Raw genomic sequence first — 23254 nt, 5'->3', positions numbered from 1 at the left:
ATCTGGACTGGTAGTGTGAAGTGCAACCAGATTCGAGATTTTCGTGCCTACCGTGCCACTAACAAAGACAATATAACTGCAGTGTAGCAGTCGTCAGAGTCAGAATTCTACATGTTTTCACATCTCAAAGTTCGCTTTGATGTATATCTTCCAGTTGTTCTGTTAAAAAAAATGATAACCTTCATTTCGCCACTACTTGTTTTGATTGGTTTGTATGCTAATTTAAATCAAACTAATAATGAGCAAATCACTGTGTATCTAAAGTTGTTGCTTGTTTTAAATTGAATTCAAGAAGAGTTGGGTCTAAGTCATTAACTATTTAGACCCGTTACATCGGATGACTTGAGGGATTGTTGTTATTGTAAGAGTGTTTAGATTTATTGTACTGAATACTCAGCAGTACAATAATAAATCCAATCAATGTGATGATTGTGTGTTTAACATGGTAATTGTAACATTTATTACACAAACAGTAACATGAATTTGATATAATGTCATAGCATTTAGTGTCCAAAGAATGCTAATGGACAGTTTCATGCAAACATGTTTCATGTCACAAAGTTCACTATTTTTCCATTTTGTTTCAAGAAGATTACATTGGTTCATTTTATTCTTCCATTCTATATTGGTACTGGTTGAGTGTTGACTCGTAATTGAAATTAAACTATTATTCATATACTTATTCAAATACTGCTTATATATGGGTGACTACAGGAAGAGTTGTATCTTTGTCATTGTCTTCAAAACAGACAGTTGTTTATTATTTTACTTATTGGAGCAGTATATATGCAAATATACCAGCATGTTTAAGGTGCAAAGCTCATATGACATAGAATGATTTTCATGTTTCTTGTAATATGTTCATGGGTTGATTTGTTGTTGTTGAAACTAAAGTAACTATGAAAAGATTTTGCGTATCCATGCAAGAGATTTTAGCTAATGCTGCTGGTAGAGTTGAATCTTTGCCAAATTTTGCAATCAGACAGTTGATTATTTTAATTTTTGGGAGCCTTCAACTATTTTTACATATAGTTGGGGGAAAATTCCTAATAGACTAATGCTATTTGTACATGCATCTCAGAAACTATAAAAGTAAATTATTAAAATGTTCGAAAGCATATACCTTTTGATCATGTTTTTTAATACCTTTTGTTTATGTTATTGTATTTTTTTTTTATTATAGGTAAAAGTAGGATTTACTGAAAGATTTCAATCGCTTGAAAGTATGATATCAATGTGGTTACGGCCGCCCAATGTATCAGATGCAAACTGCCATCCATAACTGGACACAAAATTTAAAATATCATGCCTGTGGTTCACTATTCATGCATGATTGTAGAAGCGCAGGAAACCCTCTTAACTCCTTAGTTCCCAATTCGGCACCTCAGTTGTTGCTATAACTGGAGCAGGGGTCTAATAAAAAGCTAATAAGTGTGCGCATAATTAAAAACTTGAACAAACAATACACAAAAAGGGAAGCAAATTGCTTTGACTTTTGAAATTTCTTATTCCAACTTCAATAACCAGTTCATTCCCTTCCCCTCAATCATATCTAATACCAGGCTGCCCACCCCTCTCCCTTATACCCCCTCCCCCTTATACCAGCTCTGACATACGAATAAAAACAATATATTGCTGTGAAATTTCCAATCATACTCAACCCTACATGCAGCCATGTCCGCCATCCCTGTTCCCTCACCCTCCCGTAAAAAAGTACTATACATAATATGAAATAAGAATAATATGAATATAAGAATAGAAATAAGAATAATATGAAATAAAATGTATACAAAAATTGAGGCAATAAGATTATCCAGACATCACAGAAGATGGCCCCAAGGAATTTCACAAACTGCAAGAAGCAACAAACTAAATAAGAGAAGAATGAAAAAAAAGAAATGAGAAGAGAATCTGTCATGTTTTTGAACACTGGAGGTCGACACCATGTAAAGACGTGAACACTGATCTACTAAACAGAACAAGAAAAACCACGATACCGCCAAGTAATTGACAACCCATGCAGGAAGATGAATATCGAACAAACCGACAGATCATGTATCTAAGCCCATTTTTGTTAGAAGCATTTCCTGCAGAAGGAGAGAGTGACGGTTGTTCAAATTTCAAACTTTAACACAGGTTTTGTATTACCAGCATATGAACCTATAGACAAACAAACAAAGAAATGTGAGTGAAAATAAACAGCAACACAATAATTCTCTCATCGCGTCGAGGTGAAAATCTAATTTTGAATCCGTGGGGATATTTTACAGCCACCAAAACGAAAGGAGTTTTCTTAACCATTGAAAATGCATTCATTTATTCAACACTGCAACGCAAACCCTCTCTTTGATCGCAGAAGCCTTCTATGATTGATTTGCAGTTGTTTAAGGAACTAATAAATTTAAACTGAACGCGAAAAAAAAATGATTGGGGATATTTCATGTTTTGTTAAATCTGTGTACACTGTCAGATTCCAGAACCAGGGTGCACTCATTAAAATGGTAGAACGTGTGCCATACGCGCTCATTGACAGTTCTAGATTTTTTTAAATTTATTTGTTTAAAGATGACGGCGATTTTAAATAACATATCAGAAACAAATTCCTAGCAAAGGAGCAGTTGTAATTACATTATGCTTAATGTCTAACCAAAGTAGCAAATGGTCAGGTTAGCGCAACAGCAACTGAGCACGTTTTAGGTTTTTTTTTTACAAAACTGGGGGCAGGTGTCTCCCCTTCCCCCAGAGCCGTAAATGTCTTTGCTCCGTTTTCAAACCTAAATTTAGCAAAAGTAACTAATTTGACTGAAAATGTTCTTGTACACTATGACCTATTTTTAGACCAAGATATATTCGCACAAGTCAGACGTGCACGACATGCAAGTTAGTTTAGGACTCTCAGAGAAAGCGTTTTGTTTTAATTGGTCTCACGTTAGACTGGTCATTATGACGTTAAATTTGAAGCAAAAAGAAAACAGTAAACTTGTGTAATTAGTTATAAGTCTTCACAAGTTTACGTTTCAATTTGTTTGGATAAACTCCCACTGGTTTTGAATTGGTCAAAATCTGGTGTTATACCAGAATCGGTCTCTATATGTGTGTATGTATGTGTGTATGTATGTGTGTATGTATGTATATGTAATCTTCCCGCAAGCAGGAACTCGCGAAAGAAGCCATGGAGGCTTGTAGACTCGCAAGCTGACCGAAGCCAATCTCTCGGCACACATCCATTTAACGTCCATGTCAGGAAGTCGTTATTGAACAACACCCTTGCAAGACGACACACATTGCTGTCGGCGGGGAATCGAACCGGGGATCTCATGACTGGGAGACGCCGGCGTTAACCACTAGGCTATACACTCCGCCTTAACACTCCGGCTATACACTCCGCCTATAGGAGAGTTAATGTCTCTAAAACATACTCTATTATACAATTTACCATAACATCACGGGGAACGATTAAGTTGACAAATCCTTTCAAGATTTCCAATGAAAAGCAAAATATAATACGAAATCTAATAGTCGATAGCTTATCTTAATTAAATAGTAATCCCAATGTGCTTCAAACTTGGTGGGTGTTTTGAGGCCCGACGGGAGGGGGAGTTAGGTGGGGTCGGGGGGATAACAGGAGTGCAAAAAAAGGGGGTGTGATGACGTATTTGTCCCCGGGATCCAACCTGGATATCGACTAGGCTGTGTGTGTCTAGGAATTGGGTGCAGAGCCTCATTGAATTATGTCTTCATCGGCCAAAGGTTAAATATCAACGACCATGCATGAGGTCGATGAAGTTCAAAGTTTCAAAATGGTATTTCGCCAAATCCACCTAAAACGGTTACTCACACTCGATACGTGTATGACACAGTGATGACAACATAGCAGTCATGTGACAAAATTTTAGGACGCGCTATTACAACTCCATGTATTGCCTACGTGTTATTTATTTAATATAATTGCAGACTGTTTATACTTAATGCAATCGGTCATAGTACACGAGTTGGAGTGAAGTGGGGTAGGAGAGGTGGTAGGTGGGGAGGGTAGAGGGATGGGGCGATTATATAGTTATATAATAACGTTTAAGTGATTCATCATAACGATCGGGTATATGGTATAGTCGTTAACAAATTCAACATAGAACGTACCATTGTATTTTACTGATTTACAACGGTATTGTTTTGAATTATTTTACAATAATAACACTTATACATTATAATAGTACAGTATATACAGTGTAAGGTGCTCATCAGCACAAGCATATGTCTCAAAGCTCAAGTAACAGGTATAGAAAAAAAGCATTGAGAAGGGATTACCTTACATATTTTTATCTGTAAATATTTGATTGAAACTGAGCAACCCACACCCCAAAATAATATCTGGTTACATCCATAAACGAGGCTTTCTGAAACGTTCTTCATATTTGATAATACAAGGGATACCCTCGCGTACACTGTAGCAAGTCTCATAATAGTGCTCTCCACGCTTGGGGAGTATCCCAACTAGTGAATCAAGTTTGTAGTGTAAACGCTCTGGGGATCACGTGACTCGAGATTTCTTTCTGCTTGCCCTAGTCTCCGCTGCATATAAACAGAGCGGTGATTGAAGGCGGGTACATGTAAATAAAATAAATAGCTACTTGAGTTGCAAATTGGTATCGTTTTTATGCGTAATAATTGTTCGTGCAATGTCGACAACACCCGTTCTCATATGTGGACACGTCCAAAGTCATTTTTGTTAACTTCCCGAGGGAAATCTATATGTTGAAGAATTTGGAGAACGTATTATCGATTATGTTTTAGCTTAGTACATTTATTTATATCCACCCATCTTGTTATTCTACAGGATATCAGTCAACAACAGTACAAATATAGCTATGTTCTTACGTAGGCCTTAGCTCATAACGATATTTGCATTTATCATTTGCAGTTCTTTTCAAGGAACGGTTTGTTGTGTATTACCCGATATCTGCGCATCACATGGCTGATACACCTTATTCTACGATACTTCATTACCATATACCACTTCGCTGAGGTGAGTTATCACCAGCAACGTAGGTAAGATGTCCACATTCAGAGACATGAGCAGAATAAAAAACACACTGCCTCGCAACTACAGACGCAAGGGGCAACTTTACACTAAAAAATACATTTTAAACACTGAATGAAGAGTTGTTTGTCGTCTTAAGTAAATATAATAACCCCAATATCATTTAGAATAGCTAAAGTAATAAACAAGGAACTTCCAACTCGTAGAATACGCCTGGTGTTACTCAAAAACAAAATAAAACAAAGAGTGAACAATAAAAACATATACAGTTTGTTGTTATAATTGCGCAAGTTCCTGTTAACTCGTCATCACTTGAATCGTTTCATGGTTCCTCCAATATTTGTAGTAGATTGCTTGGTAATGACACAACCAATACTAAGGCAATAATGTTGACCCGTGTATGTATATGTGCATGCATGGATGGTGCTTTTCAGGCTATGTATGTCTGAGTACATGGGATTCAGGTTAGGGGAGGGCAGGTGGCTGGGTGAGGGCAGGTGTAACCTAGAAATACAATATTAAACTTCATACGTAAACAACATTGAAAGTCAATCTTATGAAGTACAAGAATAGTCTGATACTTTTGTGGGGCACAACAACGGTCACATCCTAAACTACTTGTAAATAATTAGCATGAATGGAGCATTTTGGAAATTTGTATTTTAAAGCTGAGTATTTGAAAACAATATTGACAAACTAGTACACAAGTTATGCCTTTCCAATTAAGACTTTGATATTTTAAAACTAAAATTCTTTTTTTACTTCCAAAATGTCTACGTTATAAATATCCTTCATTCTTTCTTGAATTTATATGTTGTATTTCAAATTTTGATATTATTAATATATCGCCACATTGTGATATTATGAATATATCGACAAATTGTGATATTATGGATATAACATTTGTTACTATATAATATGAAAAGTTAAATGAGCGAGATATTATGGTGCATTCCATATAATTCCATTCATAAATGTACTTTCTCACCCCAGCTGTCTTTATTTCTCAACTGCACCATTTATAATTGATATGTAACAATGTTTTAATCCTTGATCATGTTGAAGGTTGACATCTTATTGTGCTCATGTAGTTATGTAAAATTCAATCCCCATATACCTTGGTCTAAGGATATATTTGAAGGATACAGAAGTGCTTAAATCACCCCATGGATCATGTGGGATGAGGAAAGTGCAATATAGTTAATGCTGGATATGACATGGCACTGACGTCTGTAGTGGCTTTGACGAGCTCCTTCTTTGTATCAGGGGAAAAGTCATCACCAAGAATGGTGGGAGCACAATTGGCGTCATGGTGGGATGAAATGTTGCTTTTGATGGCTTAATCCAGTGCAGAATATTACACTAAAATACGTATAACTAGACTGGTGGGTATCGGTAGAGTCTTGTAAACTTAATCTAAGCGTCAATCCCAAATATCTAGCATAGCCTGTATTGGACAGTGCAGTGATTGCAGTGCAGTCGGGATACACAATGACCAAAGTTTCATGCGATGTAAAAGATACTAAAATGATGATCAAATAAAACTTAACCTTCACCTCACCATGTTTGTAGTTTGGCGGCCACGGCGTAGGCACGCCTCAGGTAACCACATCCTTCGTCAACTCCCAAAACTGTAGCCTACAAATTACCAGTAATCTGAATACACAGTAATCTGAATCAACTCCAACCTTTTAAGAGGGCCCTATTCTATCATGTTATACACCAATATAAGTGTGTTTTGTGTTTCAGATATCACAAACACACTGTTTGAATACACACCTCAAGTACAGGACACCTAGATGTCCCCAAATTAAATATTCCCCCCCCCCCTTCTAGATGGTGTGTTCAAACACAGGCCCCTTATTGATGTGTCGGTTCAAGCACATGCACACAAATCATTTGTGTATAACGGATTTCATGTTTTTTTTTGTACTGTTTGAAAGGGTACAGCTTTGTTAATATCACCGTCTCGTTTCAATCTGATTAACGTTTAACTGTCCCCCGTTTCACATTACCCCGTGTGATCGAACAATCTGATATAATTTGTGTCCAGATTATTTCACTTTCTGTCAAAGGCGATATAATTGTAAATAAACAGACTTTTATAATCAGAAAATCAGTTTAATAACTTGGTTTATAAATGACATATTTTCGTTGCTTAACTAACCATGCTGTACATTCCGAAGCGGTTATACATAGATCAACTATAAACGAGGTCGAGTCATCTTCAATGTTTTTGCTAAAAGGCATCTCAATAACATACTAAACGTTTTTTAATAACAGTTGGGAGAGATGAGGTTGACATACGTTCTTTAGTACCCCCCTCATACACTCACTCCCCCTCCCCGTCTCCTCTCTCTGTACAACTGTTTGTGTCATTAGGCAAAATAATGTCTTAAACGTGAACTAACGGATATATGGTTGTTGTTGGTTGGTTGTTTCCTCTGAGATATAATGGCAGCTTGTATCATTCTGGTCCCTTCTTCTGCTCAGAAAATTGCTCGTTTCCGAAATCCGACATGGATACAAGTACTTATCCAACCTAGGGAACTGGTCATGATTCCAATACCTTCCCCGAGTTGATAAGAAACCAGCAAATGGTATATCGGCAGCTGATATATTTAGTCCTTACGTACTTATGTAAACATGTTTTTATATAGGACGTATCAGAACATCGTGTGAATACACAACTGACAAAAGCGTAGGCAGTAAAAGCAAATGGTGTGGGCGTTTGGTATTTTACATATAGTTGATAACTCTCGCGCATCATTTTTCCATACGATAGTAATATACTATGGAATTGCGGAGTAAAGTTCAGCATGGGTTACACAAAGAGGCCGGACATTACAATGTGTGTTGGGAGGTTGATGCAATATTCATCAACCATCAATTTCTTTCCTAAATATGCAATCGTTATGAGTAGTCTCAGAGCAAAAGTTATTTTTTAGGGGATGGGGTGGAGTGAGTGGGGCATGGGGGTTGGTTTGAAGGTTACGAGGGAGAAGCAACATGGGCAATAACTATCAACATTTACTCAACGGACTGCTTTAACTACGGACAGCTTGAACCGGGTCGATATCTTAAGCAACGGACAATTCTGTTCCCTGACGCCACTGGGTATATTCATCTTGACTGTCAGTTGGGAAGGTTCAGGATACTGTAAGATGATATAAAGGGATCGTCTTTAAGACCTTGAAAAATAACTTTAGGGAGAATATGTCTGTCTTGATAATAAAAGTAAAAGAGGGTGCTCATAGTGTTTCAATATATAGCTGCTCCGGTTTTCAAAATCCTAAGCATTAAAATATGTTAAATCTCTTGAAAGGTATTTTAAGGTTAACATTAATGATGACGTCACTTCCTCATTGCATATCTAAAGGCTAAGGTTAATCAACCCTTCCATCAATTTTAATCATTCAGCGAAAAACATAATGTTCTTATTAATATCATATAAACAACAGAAAGTATATTAGGATGACATTGAGCACCATCTGTGCTTGACACATTTGTATATGCATTGTTAACATGTCATGTGAGGGCCATAAAATGTCTTATTTTTCCCGTTGAGTTTAGTGTTACACCTGATGGAACTGATCTAATAGAAGGTGTGTTAGACTACATACTCCATTCACTTTAACTGATGAACTTCAACTGCTTAAGGGTTGAAGTTGAAAAGAAGAAATAGAAAAGGAAACAAAAATTTAATTTGATAAGGAAGATGGTCTAATAACAATGATAAGACAAAAAAAAAAGGTGAAATGCAATAAAAAAGAAGAGTTCTTCATTCCTGCCTGACTAAATTAAAAAAAAAAAAATACTAATCTGTTCATTATGATTCCAGTTCATATCAAATGTTAAAGACAAAAATCCGTTTAACACATAAATACATGTGCAGTGGATTATTAAAATGGGCGTTTTCAGTGGGAGTTTTACTGTCTCAATGTTGTTTATTTCTTCTTGTTTTCAAGACTATCACTAAATATAACACCAGTGACTTTCAGATCATTTTACCCCACTGTTTTATGAAATTGAATCTTGACTACCACGAGTACTTTTAAAGATAAGATATAGATGCATTTGCAGTTATCATCATGCAAACATTCGGATTATCAGCTGCATTGAATGCCAGAAGGTACAAACAGGGCTATTCCCTTACCTATTCTTCTTCTTCTTTTTAATTTTCCTTTTTTCTTATTTTTTCCCATTTTCAAGCTGAATTTAAACACTTGACACTGAAGAAAGAAAGCATAACTTATTAGATACATGCTCAGAAATTCAACATGTTTGTTCCACCATTATTTTGGGAAGCCCAACTTTATAACGGAAAATAGGTACTGTAATAAGTAATAAGTCTATAAAAATCAATGCAAATGAGAATCGGTGTGTAATATTTTGATTTGTTCAAGCTATCACCTTTGTCTGTCAAAGAACTTTTAAGTTGCTATTTCCCTGCAGGGTGGAGTAACATGTTTTTATCTTTTCGGGGTATGTCGTTCATCTCTATCACATAGACACCTGAAAATGGCTGGGTGTGCTTTTACTACCTTACTAAGACTCTTCTAAGAAGGGTATGTACAGATAATATTATATAATTATATTGTATACAAGTATTGACAGATGCCTGTTGCAGTGGCGAATTAGGTTTACGAGGCTGAAATTTTATTACAGAAGCCAGATGAGAATGAAGGATCTTGAAGAAGGGGGCATTCCCGCCCCTCTCCTTGCGCACGCCATTGGCTTTTAGTGCTGTTGCAATATAATGGTACCGCTTGGTACCACATCTCGACCGGGTTTGCGTTACTTTACCAAACAAACGTCATACAAAAACATAACTGGATCTATTCACCAACAAGTAACAAATTGTCAACGAATTTAATTTATAGTCTTCTATTTTTCTCATTTGGAACCCATTAAAGGGATTTTCTTATATTATCATCCCTGGTCCTACCGATGGGATACCATTACACGGTGCTTTTCATGGACCTTAAATTTCCTCGAAGCGGTCGAGTTTGATTTCCCAAATTGCGGGAAAAAACTGCTTGCAAAGGTTTATTTTACAGCAAATGATAATAATGGATGCAAATGAGCCTCACATGGAGACGTGTACAACGAACAGATAGACCGAAGAGTTGAAGACACCCTCGAAGATCATGTGTAGTATATGTTCCCTTTCGAGGGGAATGGTTATACACACCTGCCGATGATCACAAAGTCTCGATGCAAGGGTTGAGAGCGGATCAGTCGTGCGGTAGTTTGGTTTTCGTGCCCAGGTTCTTTCCTAGGTGACTTTTCTTTGGAAGTATTCCTGGGAATCAATCATGGGAGAATAATCGACAGGTACTCACATAAATAATAAAATATGAATAAGACAGAATTTTAGTCTTGATATGTTATAATACAAAGAAAGCATACAACTTTGAATCCAATAATGTTTCTGTAGCTATTTCATTTTTTCAAGATATTATCGTTAAATATACTGAATTTCTGGAAAATTCGTTTAGGCTACCTTGGTGGTGTTGACGTCGTCTCCTCACTGCAGTTTTTATAGTTAATCCGTTGTTAATCCGTGTTTATGTTAATCCGTTGTTTTTTAGGTCAACCAGAATATGTTCGATAATCTTCATATAAGCAACAGAGCACCATTGGATGGCATTCGACATCATTAGTCCTTAACACATTTGTAATAAATTATAAACATTTCATTTGAGACCATATAATCTAAATACCTCCCATTGAGTTTTGTGCTGCAACCGAGGGACTAGTCTGATGGACTGTGTAATAAACTAAAAGGTCCAGTCACTTTAAGTAGTGAATCTCAACTGTTTCAAGGGTTATTCCAAAAAACAAACAAAAATTAAGTAAATGTGATGCAACCTAGCAAGACAGAAAGTAGAGGTTTTTATCGGTCCACGGCATATCAAAGTTAATTTTGTTGCTAAAGTTATCAAAACACAATACGGGGTATATTTTTGTTGTGAATCTCAAACAAAGTTCTGAAGAATCACTCAGTTTCCGGAACTACCTACTATCCGGTATGAGAATTTGCTACAACACTGTTGCTTATAGTGGGACCATATTGACACTGGTATACTTTGGTTTTCTTGCAAAAGTGACATAGATTGAATTCTATATATATTAAAATTTTATCTCATGGTCTTGCCGGCTTTTATGTCTCTAGTATTGCAACGAATATAATGCTTGTTTTGGTGTAGGTTGTGTAAATCTTTACCAACACATTTATATCAAACAATGAGTTTAATTAAGTTCCTGCAACCCTTGTGAACCACATCACTGTTTGAATGTGTTGCTTGGCTTACCACAAATAACCCATTACAATGAAATCCATATCCCCTTTCAGAGTGACAAAAAAAGTCTTTTAATGAATTCGATGGCGCTAGTTTGAAACAGGGTGTTTTGTATTATAAAATAACTATATGGCACTTAAAGGCATTCGTAGATTTACTTTTAGGAGAACAGCGCCTCATCAGGCCACGTATTCAGTGGACGGTGGCTGCAAGCATGCCGGTCGCAGAGATGTCACCACCTCTGGCCAAAGGCAAGGATTCACGCACGCCACCTAGTACGCTTCTGGTCGATTTGACCGACCCTCTGCGCATCCCCCCGGGTTCTTTTGCGACAACAAGGGAGACATGGCACGGGATCCTAGGCCACAAAAAGCACCATACCTACAGCCAATGGTATTATCGCCAGAGGCCTGTCTTGAACCCTAGCCACGATTTACACGACCGACGAGGAATGAGTCTTTCGTCACCCTCTTAACCACATCGGCCACCACATCAGCTAGTAATTTAAATGGTTGAATTAATATATCAAGACTTCAGCGTCGACTACTGAAATAGTAAAAGAAAATTTAAATGTGTTTAACCAACCATTGATGGAGTCGAACTCGGTTCATCAGGGTTACCAGTCCACTGCTCTACCAACTGAGCCATTAGACGAGTTAACTTTCTACGAGCTTAATTTGGTATTGTTGGTTGGCTACAATATATTGGAAGCAGAGAATGACACTGGCTTCAACGAAATCTCTATTCATCCCGTTTTACTCTCATTAGAACAACGGATCTGAATATCTTTATTAACAAGAAGCTCACGCTTCAATGTCTTTGTTTACATTGCAGCAAGTAGTAAGAATGTCGTTTCTTCTCAAGACGTAAATATACAATAGGCTTATGCCCGATACTATCGATGACTTCGAAGCAGGCAGTAAAGAAAAGAAAAACGGATTTCGTGAAATCTCCTTATTCACAAAAGGTTGCTTAAGATTGTGCTCACAAGAGATTTCTTGCTGTAAGTTGTTTCCCCTTTACAACTATATTCGATGCAGACGATCATGAACTGGGATTTAGTCTAAAATTTCAACAAACAATACCTATTCACATTTCACTGGACCTTTTTGAATGAGGAAGGGACAATACTTATTAAGTCAAACACGTTAACTTCATGTGAGTAATCTTATTTAAGGATATGATGGGCTGGAAATAACACAGTAATTCGAAACCCGAAACAGGATTCATAGGCCTTTGAGTTTATGCAAGTAGATTTGGGAAACACGGGGATGGGGAATTCGTCAACTACAAGACTTTCTTTAGTCTCCAGTGACTTGATGTGTTTATTGGTCCTCTGAGACTGCGGCATTTGCGTGTATATGCCCCCTTCAATGACTGTGTTCTACACACATACAGCAGTGACATGGTCGACTCTATCAGCAGCTAAAATCTCTATAAAGTATAAGTTATTCAAATTAAGTTTCCTCCTCCTATTGATTTGAAAAGAGGTATTTGCGTCACTTCTCATAGAGTGTGGGTTCGAAATAATTGACATAATTCATCCTGAAGTCTGCTTTTTTTTATCATTTGTCTTTCATCCAGAACTCTGTTTTACTATATTTAACAAAAATGTTGTACATGTAATTAGACTAAGGGCCAACATAGACCCCCCCCCCCCCCCGGCTAACTTTAACTTTATCACCTGACCCAAATTCATTCATGCAACAAATTTAATCTTGATAAAAAAGGACATCATTTTACAAATTATTGGAAGTGTTGGAAGTGTCAAAAGGAATGAAAACCAATGAGAACAAGTAAACTATAGAAACATTCTTTGTATTCCGTTCAAGTCATGGAGGATTAGAGATTACGTTGATGCCAAGAACTAACCGCCATGAAGTGGAAGGAACGCTAAAAGGGAAAGCAGTCTTATAAGAAATTCCTTCAGAAACTACACTTTTTACAATCATAACAGAGTAATATGCTGCTTGGTCCTTTCTATGGATTTAAAACCAACGACTTTAGATCGATAACTTTCATGCTTATACCTGATTTCTGTCATGTCACGCTACTTCAATGACACAACACCTTTGTTTTTTCCCCTCAATATGGGCACTATACTTATAGCATATATCTTACAGTTCTCATTATTTAATTCAGCTGTGTCCGCTGACAGGCTACTGATTTGCTACATTCCATTACAAGAGAATATAACAAAACATAAATAAATTGGAACAAACATAACAGAAAGTAAATTTGAATCAATGCTAAATAACATGAAAAAAAATTGACTTGACTTTACAATATTTCGCATACAGCCACTCATCGATCTTGTAGACATAATTATATCCTCTCACTCATACGCACAATGGAAGCAGAGACATGTTTAACGTTTTTCGGCATATCAAAATTGACTATAACCTTTAATCAGGGAGTCCTACACCCAACCGTCGAAGCGGAAGATAAAAAATGCCATAGACAACACAAATAACAACAAATACGGTAATTAATTCAGAACATGGCATTCATTTCCGAAGAAATATCGCATGTGCCATCTATACCCGTTGATAATGATTGTCTCCTGTGATTTTCTTGATGATTTCTGATTTTAGGATTTATTTTGTTATTCTGCATTCCATTTCCTTGATATATTCAGTGTTAGCTAGTGATATTTTGATAAAACGTGATATTTGTCACTAATTTGTACTGTATAGTTCAGTGACGTCAATACTTGTGATGTCTTTTTCCAAGTTATTTACTTACTTTAGATTGTAATTGAGTTATCCTTGATCAAGCTTTAAACAAAATTACACTACCCTTGTTGACACTGTTGAATTGGACGAGGGTTCAGTTTATATTTATACTCGCCGAGTGGACAGCACATGAACGGAGCACTTTATAACCTATCACATTGAAAGTTAAGTGATAGAATTAAAATTATTTCAAAAGGTTTTAAAGGGCAAACTAAATCAAACCTTCCTTAAAAACCCGCAAGGTAGTAGAAAAGAGGGAGAAAAAAAGGAGATTATGCATGCACATTAATGCATATGTTGATTTAGCTGTGATAACTCATTAGAAGTTGATTGTTTTAACGCATTAATTACTGCAAACATCGATCTTCACCGTTTTGTCAGTGGGCGCTGTCATACCGTTCCTAATAGGGTGTGTCTAGGTTCTGAGTCCAAACAGAGCCGTAGATACGGCTCCTGTTCCTAATGCGCATGATCGATCCTTTTTTTAAGTTCTAACGTTCTCAATCTATGTACTGGTTGTGAAAATATGTTTTAAAAGGTTTAGCAGACGTGATTAAATTTATCTCAAAAATGCCTTCTGATTGGTTGATTACTAGACGTGCATGTGTAAAAGTTTTCAAACAAACAATGGGCAACATTTTGTTAGGTAAAGGAGTGTTTAAAAACCACTTGTTAGTTCGAATATGTCACACTATATGATAAAGGGAATGCACTGGTACTTTTCCCAGAAGTGTTAGAGATAACCCAAAGGCATTCTCAAATATTTCAAAGATTGCAGGTCGTCCACTTTCGCGGAACTAGATAAGACCGATATGACATCGCTTTACCGTTTATTCTAGGCATGACTGATGATCAATAACCGTCAACATATTTTTGCCAAACACGGACAGGTATACTTGAAGAATATGATATCGCGAAGATATGAATATTTTTAATTTGGGGATAATATTTGTGAATGCATCTGGCAACAGCAGTGTCAATGATGTAATCATGACAATTGTGTTGAACTTGTCTTTGTTCTTCTTTATGCATATTAAAATCATCTATTCACGGAGGAATTTAATATGCTTAGAAGAAGAAGGCAACAAAAAAACGTTGCACTTTGATGAAATTTTATATACAGACCAAACCATTTTTGCGAATGGAGTTGAGTGCCAAAGCTGAAATTTGGTGTACAAGTAGATATAAATATATATATTTAACTGGTGTAAATTTCAATAAATGTTTCAATTGATCGCGGGGTCAGCCGGGGTCAAGAAGGGCGGGGTCATTTTTACCTTTTTTCTGGCTGGAACTAACTTTTGGCCTATGCCATTTCTTAAGTAGTGCATTGGTGGGCTTAATATTGCTTATGGGTATAAACATGCAACCATAGATAATACCCAAGGAATATAGGATTCATGTGACCTCTCATGTGGGCACAGGGTGACCTTAAAAATCACAAAAAAACATTTTCGGCAGAATAAAGTGCCTACTTTGGGTGATCATAACCAGACAAATAAAGGAGATACAGTTTAATTTAGTGCAGATTCATAAATTTTGGCAAGAAGTTAGATAGAATACCAAATTCGAGCTCTCTACCTGGTACAAAGACTGAATTATGAGCTTTCAAATTCGGAAAATATCACAAAAGTCACTTTTTGCGAATCGCAAACGAGCAAAATTGCCACAACGACCTAATTTCAACGGGCCATATCTCGAAAACGACATAGAGTATGATTTTAATTGTTTGTATGTGTTCATTTGGGATATACTCAATCATTCTGATGAAATTTCATCTTAGTTTGAGAGGGTCACCTTGGATCTTTTCAGAAAATTGGTTGATTTGAGGCGGAATGACCCGGTAGGCAAAACTATTGCATTTACATTTAGCGGATCGACATGCATCCACCACATTTTTGATAGCCATTTTCATTTGTAGTTTTATTCGGCATGAATGATGCTTCCTATTCCGTTTTTTCCGAGGGCGAAGACCAATTTACCCATAATTCCCAATTGATCAATCATTTCCTGTATCGCTTTGATTTGCCCTGTGTCAAGCAAAGGGGACACTAGATTGATATTAGATTACTTGTATAATCCACTCCTGCTTCTCTGACTCTATCTTAGACTATATATCCCTATATAGAACACATTGGTTATTTTATGTATTACTTTATACACAGTACGCACTGTATGGAATGTGTATTAAGAAGCTCCATATAGACATTTTTTTCACTACTGATATTTAAGGCGATGCGAACCTGGCATTGTTTCATGTCGTGGTCAAGATTTCGTAATTATTGGCTGCCCAGTGTATAGAGGAGGTAAAAGCTTTACTGAGACATAGTTGGGTTGGTGGTTGATCGACATGTAAATCATACTCAACGGGGTAACAAATGCAAGCTATTGATCACTGTGTTGTACTTTCATCGGCGTGTGCTCTCTACCGATATATGAAGAAAAATCTTCATCTCTGATACATATGAACACAATGACCTGCCATGCATGGAAGCACACAGCATACTCTCCCCACTGGTGGTGCTGTGTGGGGGATTTATCTGCTCTGCCGACGAAGCAACATTAAATGAATGGTATTGGGGGTGTGAGTAGATCGCGAGAGTGTGGGTGAGAGAGAGGAAAAGCCAATCCCTCTCGTGGTCATAACAGGCAGTGCGGCGTTCTATAAAGACGGAGAGGACTTTGGAATGTTCTAGTTATGATGATATAGTTGCTGGACACTTCCAGCTCAATGGATGGCTGGCAGCATTATTACTTAACGGTATTGCGGGTTTCAACAGTTCTATAAGACCCATCGAAGGTTACTCATGGTAAGATAGTATTCGTTCGAAGTAGGACATACCATTTAAGAAATGTTCATCATGTGAAGGTCAACAAGGAGAATAATGAAGGAAATTGATTCGATCCTCCGCTCCATTCGCTCTCCCGATAACTCCAAAACACTAGTTAGTCCTGTACAGAAACAATTCGGACTCCTGGGAGATTATGTCAAATGTCCTCCTTTATGACTTTATCGATACACAGTACGTTCATGTTTGCTACACGGATTGAACACAACAAAATCACGGTGGCACGTCATGTCCATTTCGTGTTCAACCCCTGCTCTATGGCATTTCGATTCCAATTTGGGTCTCATCAGCCAGATGCAATTATTTCGACATCTGTTGATTAATTTCTAAGAAAATATTTAACTAATATCAACAATATGAATTCAATTAGAGCTTCACATAAAATATATGACTTATAACGATAAACTATCTGACCCCGCAGCCAAAGCTCTAATCATGAAAAGAAACAGGAACGCAACAAACATCCTTGCTGCAAACGAGGTTCTAATAAAACAAAGATTGATTACCTGTGACTGAAGCAGTACGGTTTGACAATGATACGGTTGTGATAGGGTTTGAACTCTGTTAGCTTTAATATATGGAGTTCCTATTGGTAACAGATAGACTAACCGTTAGTGGGTCTCCATATATTTACTTCCCTGTGTTACTTCCATGTTCAGTGTTCACGACAAGGAAGTGGCGTACATTGTATGCAGATCTATCGTGTCTTGCAGTTTGTAACTCATCTTCGAACGCCATCACCATGTATTGAGTGACCTCATTGGGGTGTTACGTCCCAAGTATGCAGGTGAGGCGTAGGGAGGTAGGGCGGGCGTAGAGGTAGGGCGATGAGGCGGGTGGGCGTTATGCCGTGTATAGGGTGTTCCTTCCAGTAATCGGGTCCATACAGGCTCACGTTTATGCGATTACAAACAAAGTAAATCAAATAATTAAAACCAATAATGAGTATTTCTCCTAAGATTATCGACTTTGACATTAGTTGTACTAAGAACTCTCATAGAATAACAGGAAAAGCATATTCATGTTTTGACCACGTTCTATATACCAATTTGAGATTTACAGTGACACATTCCATTCATACGGACTGGACATGTAGTTATACCGCATTTTTTTCAGGCTCGACGATGCTGTTTATGTTGAGTTGCTCACAACACAGTTTACTTTCAAACAGTAAATAAATAGTTTCTTGAATGTAAATATTCTTGATATAAAGATCGCTCTTGATCTGATTTCATTACGATGTAATGACTAGACAACGGACTAGTAGGCTTGAATAAAATTAGGGCAGAGGTCCACCGGTGTTAAGGGGACTTGTCAAGAAGAATTTTACTATTGTAATATATGCTACGATTGCACAAGAGTAAATTTGAAAATAAAGTGGAACATATTAGTAAGTTGCTTTTATCTCGGAAAGGAATCATTATCTCTAAAGGAGGGGAAGTTTTGTGGCTATTTCAAACTCGAAAGGGTTCATGGTTAATAACGAACGCTAATCCCCTTTCCTCAGCTATTAAACTGCTATGATTCTTCGGTTGACGGCTATCTGACTGTTTTGGTGTAGAACTATGGAGCGCCAAATAAAATAACTGTTGTATCAACTGTGAAATTTTATCAATAAAAAACGGCGCAATCTGTAAAGCTGGGATCATTCACAAATTATGTGATATACACTTTTTAGTTATCAGTATTTGTCATCCCTTTAATGAGATTCAAAAACGAATAATACATTTTTAGGTTGTCTCGTCTTCAGGTGAACTTTTTGATTCATGTTACAACTTACATCTAGAATCCAGTACTTTATAAATATGTGAGAATAATAGAAAGTATTTGGAATGCTGTCAATTTAAAACTTAATAATGCTTCAAGTCACAAAATAGTGGATGTAACTAACCCCCTCCCCCCTTAAAAAGTAAGAAAAGGTTCAGATGAGTCAACAACCGCTATATCCGAGGTCATTTCAACCCCCGGGGAAGATAGGGAAGGAGCCAGGGGAAATATAAGACAAGTAAAGCGTATGCACATTTTCATAATAAAATTAACAAAAAAAAATCTCTGGCTCATCGCAACACCTTGGATGAAATTTCTAATTTATGTTTTAAAATTGTTTTGTAATGCTTTGACAACGAAACACCTAAATTATGGTTCCTAAACATTTTTATTTTAAATTTCGCTACATCGCTTACTATTATGATTAATCCCACACTAATTGCAACCCTGTCTCGCTATAAACGGCAGAACCTAAAAACGTTTGCGTAGCGTGTAACATGTATACAAAGAAGTAAAGTAGAAAGAAGGAAAAAGCATAGACAGTTATTTTATGGTTTGCGTAGCGTGTAACATGTATATCAACAAGCAGGAACAATCATGATTATTTTTAACAAAAATCTTAAAAAGAGGGACTACCTACCATGTACAGAAATTTTATTAAAACGGTTGTATGGGTCAGTTCCAGCGGAGCGCTCTTTTTCTCCATTTGTTATGTGTAATGTATAAAGGTGTTTGTTATTTGCTCTCATTTGTTGAGTAGAACAATAAAATGATCGACACGGGTTCTGGAATCATCAGCCTCCGTGGTACAATAGGTTAAATATCAGAGCAATTTGAGCTATACAATGAATCACTCAGAAATCTTGACGACTTTAAAATATATTTACCAAATTGTGAATAGAACTTTACTGATAGTGTGCTTGAATGGCCTTTTGATTCAACTCCACCGTTCTCATATATATTGGTTGAAGCTCTCTGCGGTTAACTGCTTAAACATTGCTAGATTCTTCTAACATTTCTTTAACCACTACAACAATATTGCAGGTCGCATAATGTGCGCCTTAACCACATACTGTGTAATTATCAGTACTCGCCTACACCATGAAGGTAAACTTCCTTACTGATGGAAACATGAAAAAAAGAAAAAACAAAAGAAAATTACAGTTATAGTTGCATCTGATTATCGTTTGTCAAAGAACAAGAATAAAGATTTACAAAGCATCAAATAATGATTCCAGAATTTTGATACTTAGAAAGAATGTCACGGGTGGGTTAGATTTTAGCACTAGCCGCCAACAGCCACCCTCAGATTGCTACGTTCGACACCATAGCGAGATCAGGTAAATGGTGGTAGATCACATAACGACACGGATTTGGAGTAGGTTTGTGTAAACCTGATTGTTATTTACAGGGTTTGAAAATAGCTGGTCAAATTTCTAACCAGGTTTTAACTATTACGGTTTCACCACTTCATACGTCGAGGATGACCAAGGGTCGGAAATACTACAATATACCGGGAACAGTCGTGGGGAGACTCAAGGACGAATCCCACTTAACCATGTATAAACCCCGACGAAAACATAGTTTAACGACAAGCTACAACGGCTGTGGAGATTATGCTATACCTCTATGGTAATCGATGAAGCGATTGTCACGCCCATTACCTCCAACAAAGTATATTCATAGTGACCCGGTTACCTGACCTGAAATACTATTCAGAACAACAGTCATCTGTCACATAACGCATACAGCTCAGTTTTGCATGGTTACTGGGTTGTGCAGTCGTACGTTGATTCGTTAAGCATATTCAAATAGTAGGCTTATGAGGCATACGTTAGTAGTTGCTCGATGTTAATTCTTGTTACATTCTGCTATAATTATAACATTCTGTCTATGTTCTTACTTCCCATTTTAATGTTGAAATTATAGTAAATAAGACATCCAAAACTTAATTTCTTTGAAACATGGAAATAAGGAGACATAAGTGTTGGCAAAATGCAGCCAAAAAAATATGAGTACACGTAAAAAGACTATTGAGTTAATTGTTTGGTACTACCTCTTGAAAATATTTACATTACCATCATTATAGCATCTTAAACAAAAGGCTGCCTTGTCATAATTTATTTACACATTTTCATTGTTGCCTAGTTTCATGCACAGTATCGCTACCTCTTGCAATTATTTATTAACACAGTATCATAGTAGCCTACCATCATGTACAGCATCGCTACAGATTGTTCTTATAGCATTTTACAATGCTAGTCCGAAAAAAACTTAATATTTGATACTTCAGTTTGAACTTTACAAGTTTCCCCCCGCCCCCCCCCCCCAAAAAAAACGTTTAATAGGCCTGCAAAAAAAAAAAACATGTAATAGGATGTACTGCCAACGTGGTGGGAAACATGCTTGTCTTGCTTTTGCAAGTACATAAGATCAACAGTTATCACCTTTTCGACATGTTTTCTTAATATTCCAGTACAACATTAATTTTCTAGCTATCGCTATTGTCTAATTTTCCTTACTTTACTGTATGTGATTAATAAATCCTCAGCACAATTGCAGGGATTCCGTCATTGCACTTGCACTACAACATAGTTGCATGTACTTGCAACATAAATCCGATCTCTGTTGATGATTTGTAATCGTACTCATACTAAAAGAAATTCCTACTTTCACTCGTAACAATCTTGTTTTTATTATAGTTTAACACAAATGTGATCTCTGTTTATGAATCGTAATCGTACTCATACCAAGGGAAATTTCTACTTGTACTCGTACCAATGTTGTTTTACTTCTATAACACAAGTCTGATCTATGTTTAGAATTTGTATTCGTACTCATACAAATGAAAAATTCTACTTGTATCCACAGTCACGTTGTTGTACTCGTAAAATACAAATCTGATCTCTGTTTACTTTTTTTTGCAATCGTACTCATTCCGAGGGAAAAACTTCACTTTAACTCATACCAATCAATATATATATATATATATATATATATATATATATATATATATATATATATATATATATATATATATATATATATATATATATATATATATATATATATATATATATATATATATATATATATATATATATATATATATATATATATAGCAAAACGGTTTCTGATCGCATGTGTTGAATACTTTGCTACAGGTAGTATTAAAGCAATCACGTCAACTTGCTTCCATCTCTGTGTAACACGCATTAACATTGACGAGCGACTTTAACGTCTACACATTACGTGAGCACACCTTGGTTAACAAAATTATTGTTGACAGGTCGAGAGGGAAGATATAATGTTGTGGGAATATACTTTTGTAAGTTGATCATAGCTGGAATCTCTACATAGCATTATCATTACTATGATTAAATGTGTTACTCCAAGCAGAAATTCCCCAGGCACGACTTTAAAGATGTCATTGTTTCGTGCAGAATAAGTCAGAGGAGACATGTTAATAATTAACAACAACTCGTATCTAAAAGTCTGGGAAACACTTCCAAGGACGCCGATTTGAGTGAGTTTTATAGCAGAGTACTTAGATTAAATCTGTAAGAGAAGACGATTTTGGAAAAAAAATATGGTATTTTGACCCGACTAGCTTGTCCGGTTATTAGTTTTATAGATATGACGCATGTATTATCAAGAATTCAATTGCATTAAATGATAAAGTATCAACGTTTTATTGTAAATACGCTTTGCGTGTGTAGATGGCCATATTCTGTAAAGGCCTTAACGCTGGTATACGTTTAAAACAGCATATTTGCTATGAGAATTTTCGACAGAGACTATACATATATATGTCGCACTAGGATATAAAGAAACCAATGTCTGGTTGTTCATCATTTAACATAATTTTTATCAAAAATGTGAATAATTAAAGTTAGAAGTTGTAAATAGAGACTGAGAGTAATTCGTGCAACGTTACCCTTAGCCTGTGCTGTTTATCACATTTATATTTACATACCATTAAGCAACACGTTATGATTGAAGTGAGAAACGTCTTGTCAAAATAAACTGAGTATTTGACATTACTTGCAATTCATTTCACTTATTGCATTTAGTAAATACTTCACAATTGTCTCAATATAATTCAAGGCATTTTACATGCGAAATTAGCTAGTAACTTTTCATGCTTTCAGAAAGAAGTATAGAAAGATTAATAATCCACGTGATTAAAATAAGAAATTATTTACGAAATCTGTAATTACTTTAACTTTTCCTCTGTCTGGATATTAGATTTATCGTCAATCAACGGTACTTGTTTTGGTCGGATCTTACAAAGACGTTTCCCCCTCCGTAGCGCATTGACTGCACAAGTCATAACTTTGTTGTGGACTTGTAGCTTTCCTAGGATATGGAAGACGTTCATCAAAAGTTCTCCTGTGTTTTAAGAGAAAGAAAATGGTTAACGTGATATATTGTTCCGTTTTTGTATAAATTCCACTATATATATATATATATATATATACATTGCCTATATATATATATATATATATATATATGTATATATATATATATATATATATCTTACTTTAAACAACTTACAAT

The 23254-nt window shown here is 36.3% G+C and overlaps 2 protein-coding genes across 6 annotated transcripts in view; one reads left to right on the top strand and one right to left on the bottom strand.

Annotated features, from left to right (window-relative positions):
• The window catches only part of LOC139982960 (uncharacterized), a 499934-nt gene that overhangs the window by 252038 nt on the left and 224642 nt on the right, over positions 1-23254 (top strand). The gene's annotated exons all lie outside the window — the stretch shown is intronic.
• The window catches only part of LOC139982959 (uncharacterized), an 83661-nt gene continuing 80265 nt past the window's right edge, over positions 19859-23254 (bottom strand). For all 5 annotated transcript variants that reach the window (XM_071996183.1, XM_071996184.1, XM_071996186.1 and 2 more), the window contains one exon: positions 19859-23086. In XM_071996183.1, the coding sequence (XP_071852284.1) occupies positions 22911-23086 (176 nt within the window). In that variant the 3' untranslated portion in view covers positions 19859-22910. The remainder of the gene's footprint in view (positions 23087-23254) is intronic.

Source organism: Apostichopus japonicus, chromosome 16, assembly GCF_037975245.1.
Source record: "Apostichopus japonicus isolate 1M-3 chromosome 16, ASM3797524v1, whole genome shotgun sequence".
Taxonomy (NCBI): Eukaryota; Metazoa; Echinodermata; class Holothuroidea; order Aspidochirotida; family Stichopodidae; genus Apostichopus; species Apostichopus japonicus.
The sequence above is the reverse complement of the archived record's forward strand: the minus strand, read 5'-3'. Positions and strand labels throughout refer to the sequence as shown.